General features: G+C 51.9%; 1 protein-coding gene across 1 annotated transcript; it reads right to left on the bottom strand.

Moving 5' to 3' along the window:
- Positions 1 to 4,436: 4,436 nt before the first annotated feature.
- Positions 4,437 to 8,748, bottom strand: VCPKMT (valosin containing protein lysine methyltransferase). Its single transcript, XM_074586913.1, has 7 exons — positions 8,427 to 8,748; positions 8,127 to 8,237; positions 7,842 to 7,914; positions 6,773 to 6,892; positions 5,500 to 5,604; positions 4,887 to 4,936; positions 4,437 to 4,803 (listed from the first exon to the last, which is right to left on the bottom strand). The coding sequence occupies exons 1-6, from the start codon at positions 8,636 to 8,638 to the stop codon at positions 4,922 to 4,924; spliced, it is 636 nt and encodes a 211-aa protein (XP_074443014.1). The 5' UTR covers positions 8,639 to 8,748; the 3' UTR covers positions 4,437 to 4,803; positions 4,887 to 4,921.
- Between the last annotated feature and the right edge of the window lie 2,441 nt (positions 8,749 to 11,189).

Below are 11,189 nucleotides of genomic sequence, written 5' to 3'. Positions count from 1 at the left end.
CCCACCTTCCGCCCACCCGCTGCTGTCTTCTCCCTCACGCAGCAAAAAAAAAGAAGCAAAGCAAACCAAAGCCAGAAGTGCAAGAGGAATAAAAACACAACCAAGCCAAAGCAGGAGCCCTGTCTCGCCACCCACTCTGAGTCACCCCGACAAGCCCTCGGCTGCCCCCACACCTGACATGGGCAGAAATAATCGGCATGCACTAATTACAGGCACGAAGACGGAGGTGATGCTCGCAGGCCACGCAGCACATGGGTCCCACAGCACACAGCGATGGGGGAAACCTCCCATGGCAAACCCAGGCTGGACTCAGCCATCCGTCCCAAGGGACTGCAGGAAGCATTCTCCAGAAGCGTCCCTGAAAGCCAAAAAACATCTGCCAGAATTGCATTCCGGCACTTTCTGCACTCATCGGCATCTTCCTTTCCCCTTCCCAGGAGATGGTGGCTGGGAGGAGAAGGGGATCCTGAGAAGAGGCCCCCAGACTTGGCCGCCAGCCTGGACCATCTGCACCGTCACCCTGCCAAGGCGCTGGGTGACTCTGCAGGGCTGGGAGCACCCTAACACTCGTACGCAGGGCTGAAAACCACGGCTGCGGTTGCCCTCCAGCGTAGGAGCAGGCACTTGGTTGGGTTTTTTTTTGTTTGTTTGTTTGTTTTTTGCAAAAAACCTCACTGTTTGCTCAGCAGCAGAAAATAAACTTTTTTTGTTTGTTTCAGGATGTGAACAGAGATAACCGCTGGCAACTGTGAGACGGCAGTCTGAGAACCACCTGCTGCATGGATAACAGGGCACTGCATTGGAGCGAGGGCCTAACGAGGCCGGCAGTCGGTCTCCGCATCCTCCCTGCAGTCATCGCCGTCACCCACCAGTGACACACCAGCCCTGCCCAGCCCTTTTGCAGAAAACAGACAAAATTGCTCAAAATTGCTAAAGTTCGGGGATTTTTTTCTTTCCAGGCAGGGCATGTGCAAAGTGGGACCTTGTGCTGATCATCTCTCCTCCAGCTGGGGACAGCCCACCTCTCTCGGGGACCTACGAGGCAGAAGGCAAGCGCGGCTGGGGACGGGACCCCCCGTACATAACGTCCCTGTGCTGGGAGGGCACGTCACGGCATTGCTGCGCTGTTTGCGGCAGCGTCTCAGCTGCGGCTCAGGAAATGGCACAACGGCAGCGATCAGCTGCAGGCTCGGGGGCATCTGCTCCCTCTACATGAACCAGAAACACTGTTTAACTGAGCCATTTACCCGTTTATGAGGACCCACTGCAGTCGGTGGGAGCAGGAGCAGATCCGCCGTAATAAAACGCCTTTTCTAACACTATCTCTTAATGCCGCAGGCAAGAAGTATCATTCTCTAAGAGGAAAATCCATTTGTCCAGGATTACACACCACAGAAAATGACTATACAGCTGCGGAGGACAGACTTTCCCAAGCAAAGCCACCAGCTCCGTGGGACGCGTGGGCTGGGTCCTGGTCGGATGCAGTCCCGGGGGATGCACAGGAATCGCTCACGGACAGCTGGATCCGGACGCCAGCGCACTCCACAACAGCTGCCCCGTGTCCCGTGCTCTTCCTAGCAAGGAAAAAAAAAATAATCACAGAACATCAAGGGTGGATCTTCCGAGGTCCTGCAGGTTTCTGAACTGTGTTGTGACTCGTATTGTGACAAGAAGCGATCAGCGATTTCTGTGGCTGGTGCCGAGCAGAGGTGAAATGCTGTGCTCCATCCCTGACCGCATCCAGGCACCCTCGCCGTCGCTCTACGTGGAAGTGAAAAGCTACACCGGCTGCCACAGCAAAGAGTAAGGAGACCAGCAAAGCCCCAGCAGGACCACAGACCAGTGACATCGCCATCAGTGTCACTGAGCCGGGGGGACCAAGGCTGCGGTCTGACCCAAGCACAAGGCGATGCTGCCCCGGCACAGGAGCATCACGGCTCTCCCGTGGAAATCGCCCGTGACCTCCATACCCATGACCCACGCAGCGCGCTTCCCCATCGTTTGGGCTGGTGTTGAAATTATTCCAGAAAATTACCCATTATTTAAGCACGACATCCAGCAAACACCCTCGTCTCCCAAACATCTCCACCTGTGACCGGCAGCACTGAACCAGCTCGGCAGGGAGGTTCGCTGCTCTCTCCTGCGAGGGTGTAAATCAAATTTTGGCAAGATGATGGGGAGGATGCGTACCCAGCTCAGGCACCACAGCTTCGGTGCCACCAGATCCCATGGCAGCCAGCTCAGAGATGGCCGTGCACCCATCGGAGCCAAGGGAGGGATGAGCTCTCCTGTGCGGAGAGCACTGGGGCAGATTTGGGCCGGTACAGTGCTGGCAGGGATGGGAGTTGTTCTCAGGAGCGGCTGCTCTGCCCCAGGGGCTGGGCAGAGCCCACACCGGCAAAGCCATGCCCGGGCACTGCCGGGCACTTTGCCACGGCCAAACCTTGCCAAAGAGACTCCGCATTTGTGGGAGCGGCACTGACACACACTCTCCCCGAGGGGACAGAATGGGGACAAAAAGCCAATGGGGATAAACGGGACAAGTGAGGGAGGGGTGAGGCTGGCAAGAAGCAGGACCAGACTCTCCCTCGCACTCCATTTTCCATGAGGGCCCCACACCTGCCCCTGGTTAAGAGCAGTAATTCCTGTGCCATGGCAGCCACCAGCCCTACGGCCACCACCCAAGGATCCTGATCCCCTTTCTAACAGCTTTCCCCCCCCACCCCCACCCCCAAAAAAAAGCAGCCTTTTCATCTGGTGGCCCCAGGGACACGGCACAGAGAGGCGGCAGCCATGGCGCACGTGACGCCGTCTCCCCGCCGCCCTGGTTAGCAGTGGTTTCCTCTTCACAACGAGCAGCGGTTGGGTTAGACATCCCCCCTCGTGGCGGGTGCAGCCGGTGACGGGGAGACGGCATGGACGGTGACAGGACCCAGTGTCCCTCCCCCCAGGGCCCCCCTCGACAACGTTCACGACTTGAGCATTACACACATGAAGTTGAGGGCACGGAGGGGCAGCCGGCGGCTGCGCACAGGGAAGAGAAAAGCACAACTTCCTCCCTTTTTTCTTCTGAAAGGGAGATCTGAGCCTGTATATAAAAGGAAGTGCTGAAATCACACACCCTGTGGATAAAATACAATTATTCCCTCAGCACCAAACCCCTGAGAAACGCTGCTCCCCCCTCCTGGGGGTCTGCAGTCAGCAAAGAGGCTGCATCTGTGGGGAGACGGCACCAGAAAACAGCATGGGGCTCACACTGTCCTTACAGCACACCTTTGGACAGATCCTCCAAACAAGAGTTTCCACCGGAGAAGTCACTCTGGCACAAACACACCAGTAAATATCTTCCTGCGGGCCACCCGTTAATTAAGGAGCTCTTTTCATAACAAGCTAACAAATAATGCATGCGGTCACGACAAATTACCTTTCTCGCTTTGCCGTGCATTCGCTAATCATCGCTGCTGTGCTTTTGCAAGCCAGGGCAGTGTTTTATGGAGTGTGAAGTCTGCAAGGAATGCTCTCACTGGAGATAAAGGGAGCCCGAGCTCAGGGCAGGTCCCAGAAGCTCGCTGGTATCTGTGAACAAAGCTCTCCCAAAACCAGCAGCTGAGGTTTTGAGAAAACTCAGCAGATTTAGCTTAAATATTCAGGTTTCTGTAGTAGGGACCACTCGTGCTGGGCGCAGCGTGAGCGGGGACGCTCAGGGAACAGGCTGTTACAGTTTGTGTTGAGCAGCACCGCTGTCGCAGCACACCTGCTGCCACAGCACGCTCAGGGCTGCAGCATGGCGCAGGCAGCCACGGCCACTTCCACTACAGAGCGGAAGCGATTTCCTTTGAAATTAAATCTCAAAGCCATCGCTGCGCAACAACAAGAGACAGCTTGGTGAGGAACACCAACAGCAACGAACCTGCTCAGCAGAATTGTCTGAAGGTGTCAAACTTTAGATCCTTACACCAGAAAAGCACAGGTGGAATTAAAAGAATAATTTTCACAGAATGGTTTGAGTTGGAAGGGACCTTAAAGATCACCTAGTTCCAACCCCCCTGCCCTGGGCAGGGACATCTCCCACCAGACCAGGCTGCTCAGAGCCCCGTCCAGCCTGGCCTTGAACACCTCCAGGGATGGGGCTTCCACCACCTCTCTGGGCAACTTGTTCCAGTGTCTCACCACCCTCATGGTGAAGAACTCCTTCCTAACGTCCAGTCTGAATCGACGCATCTCTAGTTTTGATCCATTCCCTCTAGTCCTACCATTACCCGACATCCCAAAAAGTCCCTCACCAGCTTTCTTGTAGGCCCCCCCTTTTTTTTTTTTGCACAGGCGCAGGACCACCTGTGTGCTATATTTGTGCACCCACCACCACAGCAGTCCCCGCTCTGGGAACGAGACTCCCAGGACCTCTGCAACACAGGAGTGACACAGAAACCACAGGCTGAAAAGAACCCCACCATCCGAGACCCATCTCAAGTGGAGAAGTTTTATTGCTGGGCTAGCTGGGGCTGTGTGACTGAGCCCGCTCGCAGAGTTTTCTCCTCGCAGAGCCTTCAGCGGGGTGTCCTCAGATCTGCTCTGAGCGCTCAGCAAGCCGTCTGCTGCACCCAACAAGCAGAGGTAACCAGAACACGCACCCAGCGCCACTCTGGGTGAAGCTCTGGTTCCGTTTTCTGCCTTCCTCCGCCTCAGCCCGTGGACATCGCCAGCTCACTTCTGTCCTCCGGGAAGGCGCTATCGGCGGATCGAGTCTGACGAGCCCACTTCTTCTGGTGCCTCATGCCAAGTCCACCACCCAGAAGCCGTTTTCTGTAGATGAGTCACAAACCACACTGGAGACAGTCCCTTTGTGGTGTTATTTTATACCCTCTCCCTCTTCTCCAGAGCCCTACCAGCTGCCAGAGGACAGTTAATGTGGTCAGAGATCTCACGATGGAAAATTCTGCAAAGAGATATAAAGAAAAAAAAAGTAAATTTTTAAGTGGCCTGGTTTTGTTTAAGCACTGGACCCGCATGTTGTGTCAGCACTGTATGCAGAAGACTTTCTACACGCGTAACTGTCTGCTCTACCAATTAACCAAAAAATGATCCAGCCAACCCTGACAGGCGCTAAGTACCACCTCCACAGACTGGTTTTGGGGAGAGGCTGTACAGCAGAGCACACAGTACTCACGGTAGCAGTGGGCGTATTATTTTTACTACTTTCGTGCCTCAAAACTCCAGTTTTGAGATCCCACTGCACTCCAGAGGGGGAAGCAGAAGAGAAAGTCAGCGTGCAGCTCAAAGATGGCCCTGCTGAAGACAAAGGCTGGCACCTGGCAGAGCGCCGGGTTTCAGGACAAAGCAGCTCCTTTGTACAACATGGTTCTGGTCTGCAGTTTCACAAGGTCCCTAATGGTATTTCACAGTCTAGAGCTTCACCCCTGGAACGCTCCCACTTTGCCAAGTTAACTGCAGCTCTGTGAATTCCTGGCAGCCTTCGCTGTGCCAGTTAAATTAACCTACCGTTCGTTTCCTGTGGATATTCACGATATGGATGTCTTCGCTGCGATACTCCTCATCGTGCTTATCCAGCGGAATTTTTTCCAGCTCAAAGTCCATCTGAAGCAGCTGGTTATCAGAGAACACACAAAACAATTTGCATGACACTGCCTGCCCTTTGAAATAAGCACGTTCCGTTAAAAAGGTCCCGCAATATTCTGCACGAGGGCAAGAAGCCTTAGGAGGCTGGAACCACCACGCTCAGACCACTAAAGGCCTCTACATATGTGCAAGCCCTCATCCCCTCCCCATGCAGCACATTTACACTCATTTTAACTCTCCAGCACCACTTCCAAGCTACAGACATCTTGCAACATTTAAGAACAACCTAAAAGCTTGTGAGAAAACATTTTGCTTCCTCCAATCTCCAAAGCGCTAAGCCAAAGCACAGCACCTGCCTCTGTCTGCCAGCCTACTCAACTGGAGAGGAGCGGGGAGGAAAAAAAGGCTAAAAAAAACCCCCAGCATCGACTCTGCAATGTGCTCAGAAGATTAACTTCAGAAGATTAACTTGGCTGAACCCTGGCAAAGGAAGGAAATAAATTACAAGAAAGCAGAAATCATCCAGAAACACCTACACCTATTATGTTTATTGTGGGAGCGGCACCTCACCAGAGCTGATCTCAATTACAGCAACCCTCCTCGCAGTCAGGTCCCCACAAGAGTTTGAGGCAAGGCTAATTATCAAAGAGGTGCTTTTATTAACACATACAGATCGCCCTGGAATTCTTGCCCTTCCCCTTTTTTGTAGAACTATTATTACGTATAATCCAGTATTCCTGCACAAGGGCTGCTTTTCAGCAGACTTCACAGGTGCAGCGTCAAATCCTGCGCTGACCACCACTCCCCCATCTAATGGAAGAGGTTACTTGCTCCTACAAAAATGATTGTTTTGACAGATACTGCCTCATGTACGGTGGCCCTTTTGCAAATCTGGAAGGTATCACGAGCCAGAGAGGCTTTTAACAAGAAAGGTTAGTTCGACCTTTTGAGGGAAGGAAAGCTCAGTAAGTATCCAGAGTGTCTCTACTGCTAAATTGGACAAGAAGCTCAAGTCACCATCCAAATTTTCTGCCCCATCTAAAGGCAAACATGCTTCTCCTGCTACAAACTCTACTTTGTGCAATCAACCTGAATTTGTATGTGTAGCACCTGCCATTGATATTCATCTGATCCAACAGAAAGACTTCCTGTATCCACCTATAGTGTTCAAAAAGCACACATTAAAAACACTTACCTCAAAGTATTTTCTCTCAATTTCAGGATTCTTTCCCATAGTCCTCTGTTCGTAACAGCACAAGACGCATGTATCAGGGCCAGTAAGGTCTTTCAGTGTCTTCAGTAGCGGTTCTAACGACTGCCCAAAAGAGGTTAAGTATTTCCCACTTAGATTTTAAGTTCATTTTATTGGTACGATACCCTCTAACTAGAGAAAATCTTCACCCAAGAGAGAAGTTTCCAGTTTTGCTTTTCAGGGAGTTATTTTTAGTACTTTATCTAGGACAAAAAGAACATGGGGGCAAGCTGGAAAGCAGAGGAGAAAGGGAGACTGCAGAGAAGGGTTTCACAGACCGGCCAAGAAAACTGAACTAGCATTAAAGCCCAAAACATCCCACACTGCTGAGTGGGCACTTCCTTGAGGCACACAACAATGACTATTTCTTGACGTGCTTCAAAAGCGAGAGTTTTCTCAACCCGTCTTGGAACATGGCTCGGATCCAGGCCACTATGTATGGGAACTGGACCAACACGCAGGGTGCCAAGGCAAGGGGCCGGTAAGACCACTGAAAGGGCACTGGGACATGGGGTCCTTCAGGTCATTTCCCTTCTTTTGCAACTTCTTTTAGCTCTCTGCGCGCATCCTACAGAGCTCCAGCTGAGGAAGTGGGGCAGACTACAGCACCCACTTGGCTGGAGCAGGATTTCTCCTTTTGCCTTCCCAAGGGAAACTGACGAGAACCCAAACAGTGTTAAATTTCATTGCCAGGTGCATTAAACAGTTCACAACTATCAGTCAGGATGTTTTGCTACAAACTTCATGCCCAACTTAACAAAGAAAAAGAAAAAAGGGGGGAACAGGCACAAATGTTAAGTTGTGGGGCTTTTTAAGCATAAAAGAAGTCTCTGTCTGTATCTCAAATAGCCTCCAATCTGTTAAAAATACCTTTTCTAGTCTTGTTCTACGTAATCCTCTAAACCCTGGGGACTTAGATACAAGCACAGCGCTTATTTGAACACTTCTCACACTGAACGCATGCTCTTCCCAAGGAAACTTTCTACTGGGGTTTTGCAAAGTCCTCATTTACCTCCTCATAGTAAATGCAATCAGCCATCAGTATATAATCGGGGGGAGGCTGAAATTCTGTTACATCTTCACCCCTAAAAAGAAGAAAAAAAAAAAAAAAAAAGGTGAAAACAAGCTTTAGTAACAGCACAACACGACTAAAGGACCGAGCATAAAGTTAACACTATGTTCTTCTATTGAGGTTGCCTTTTACAGCAGCGTTTCCAAGTTTATCTGGCAACCGAACAAAGCAAGAGCAGGAGCCCCGTTAAAGCTGAACAGAAAAACATTAAAGGCTCATACAAACCATTTCAGTACCTTGGCTCGGACTGACCCTGTCACCAGATGTTTGTTGTTCTCGATGTTGACCAGCAGCAGCTCCTGCAGCTCCTCCAGGTCGGTCACCGTCACGTTTGCCCTGAAACACACACCGGGTTACGGCCCGGGCCCTTGCCGCGGCGCGCACGCACAAAAGACTCGTTTTTGAGAGAATTTTAAAAGATTTCATGAAGAGAAACAGGCAGCGGGGGGGCTGTCCCTTGTCGGGCGGGCGGGGACCGGAGCGCAGCGGTCCCGACCGCCCGCAGCCCCCGGCGGCATGGCTCACCCCAGCGTGGCCGCCATGATGCCGACGGCGCCGGTGCCGGCTCCCAGCTCCAGGACGTGGCGGCGGGCGAGGGGACAAGCGCCGGTCTCCAGGAACTTGGCGAGCACCAAGGCGGCATCCCACACCACGCAGCCCACGCCGCCGGCCACCCGCTGCTCCAGCCGCAGCGCCGGCCCGCCCCGCCGCTCCAGCTCCCGCACGAAGCCCGCCATGGCAGCGGCACTGAGGCGGCGCGGCCCCTCCTCCCGGCGCCGCCCCGGCCAGGGGGAAATGTCGGCTGTCGGCGGGTCCCTCGCGTCAGCGGGGCTCGGGGCTGGCCGGCCCCGCTCGGTACCGGTGCCCCTGACCCTCCAGCCGCGCGGCGGCTGCGCCTCAGCCTCAGCCTCAGCCCCAGCCCCAGCCCCAGCCGCTCCCCTAAGGTAGCGCGAATACCCTCAGACTCCACGTTAACCGCTCCGCAACCCTTCCTGGCCAACCCTCCTGTAAGTTGGCTGTGAGTTATGTGGAGGTGTATTCTGGGCTACCTTTGCGTGACAGAAAAATGTACTTTTACTTGGTTTTAGTGCTTGCTGGCAGCATAGGGGCGAATGTAAAGGTGCCACGTTGGCTGGCCGGGTTGCTCTAGGGGAGAACGTGGGCAGCCATCGCTCACCGGGGTAATGGGGCCCTGCGAGGCTTCCGTCAGAGCTGAGAAACCTCCGTTGGGAGGCCACACGCGGGAGCTGGCCTGGCACTAAGTCACACCTCCTTGATTTAGCCCATCGGACGAAAGAAGGCATTAAAAACCAGCCAGAGGAAAGGCAGCTGGGAAGAAAAGTTTTCCACGCGGGAACTGGCTGAAAATTAACACACAGTGATTCAAAACCCACTTCACAAGTTGCTCAGTGCAGCCTGTAATTGCTGTGGACGCGCAGTCCTGCTTAAAGCCACGAGATACTGCTGGAAATCACGCGTGTTGTACGCCCTCATCCAACGTTTAAACTTACAAAAAGGTTTTAAAAAAGCAGATTAATATCATAGATATTATAACCCCATATCCATTAGGTTGGAAAGGACCTTAAAGATCATCTTGTTCCAAGACCCCTGCCATGAATATGAGTTGACTGTGCATCCGCATTTTTAAGTGCAAAGACTTGATTTTTCCTCTGACATACAAAATAAAGGTTTTATTACTTTATTTCCTAGCGTTTCTTTCTGATGCTCGCTCCCTTCCCCAGGGAGGAGTTACTGCATTTGCTAGGGACTCTGAATGGTATATTCAGACTTGTGGTGTATTTTTGAAAATTGGAGTTAATCTGGGAAAAAAAAAAATCACCCAAAAGATGGTTCCCATTGTCCCTTCTTGTTTTTGATCTGCTATAGCAAGATCACAGCACCCACATAAGTTATTCTGGCTCCAGAGCAGGGGGAAATGCTAAAACTCAGGAACTCAAAATGGGATCACTGAAAACAACTAGAAAGATGTTTCTTTTGCTATTAACTGCCTTCACATTCCGTCTATTTATCTGCACTTTTCTGAGGGAACTGTCTTTTCCCACACAAGCCAACTTCAAACCCAGCAATTTCACATTTTTCCCCTCTAGCATTTTTTTTTTTTGGCTCTTTTTATCTATCCCTCTAATTATGAAGTAACCAAAATGCTAATTTATTGCTATCTTGGCATTCCCTCAGACCGCACTGGTGGGAATCCGAGTGCCATCGACCACTTCCATGGCCAGACAGTTGCTTTGGGAACGTGTGTTGCTGTACCCACCATACTCGATGCTCCTGGCATCGCTGCTGCCGCCCTGCCTCGGAATGGCTCTTTGTTTTTCGTATATTTTACAGCTCCTGTTATGCGCGGAGGCCAGTTTAATTGTGTGGCAAGTTATCCATAAGCAAGGCCCCTTTTCTGAATCACACTGTGATTTATGTACTTCAGGTTAACTCCAGAACTGGCCCTGCAAAGGTGAGAGTCACGTTTCATGCATGGGAGACGCAAATAGGAACATCGTTTAGCTGCTGCCTTCGAGTATCCCGTGTTCTGACGTTATTACCCCTGTTGGGGGATCTAATGGAAGAGGTTCCTGCTCCCCTCTCCCCTCATCCCCCCGGAGCTTTGCTGTCAATCAGTTGTGGGTGGTGATGCTTTAAGCCCAACCTGCAAAAAAACCCACAGGATTTTTTCCATCACCAGTTTAGAGCACAACCCCACACAGGTGAAGGGGCACCAGGGGAGAAGAGGGGAGTGGCTGAGGGTCGGGGATGTGCTGAACAGGACCTGCCACGGGCAAAACAGCACCGTGGACTCACAGGCTCATGTCTGTCCCATTGGTCCCTGGCAGAAGACAGGTCCTGAGGGCTCCACCAGGATCCACAGTCACCTTTGCTGCCCAGAACATCCCCAGATAGCAGCGAGAGGCTCTTGCAGGAATGCCTACCTCTGTCCATGTTAATCTAACAGAGAACAATAACCTTGAGACTTTTTTAACCGCATCACTGTTTTTCCTAATCAAACCATTCTGCGGCCCCACTCAAAGTTAAGCATTTCTTTTTCTCTGGCTTTCAGTGTGGAATTCAGAACTCATTCCCAATCAGGTTTAAAAGAAGGAAGATTTTGCAGCCCCCCAAGTATTTTTGTAGGCTGTCAACAGAACGTGTAAGTTGGCACCAAAGAAAGGCTGTTTGGAGAATGGGTCCCCTGCGCAGCATCGTTTCAAGGTGAACTCTAATAAACCTACACTCGTGCTTCCACAAGTTTAAACTCTCCTCAAAGTCCATCAC

Source organism: Larus michahellis, chromosome 4, assembly GCF_964199755.1.
Source record: "Larus michahellis chromosome 4, bLarMic1.1, whole genome shotgun sequence".
In the NCBI taxonomy this organism is placed as follows: Eukaryota; Metazoa; Chordata; class Aves; order Charadriiformes; family Laridae; genus Larus; species Larus michahellis.
This window is presented reverse-complemented; position numbering and strand designations above follow the sequence as displayed.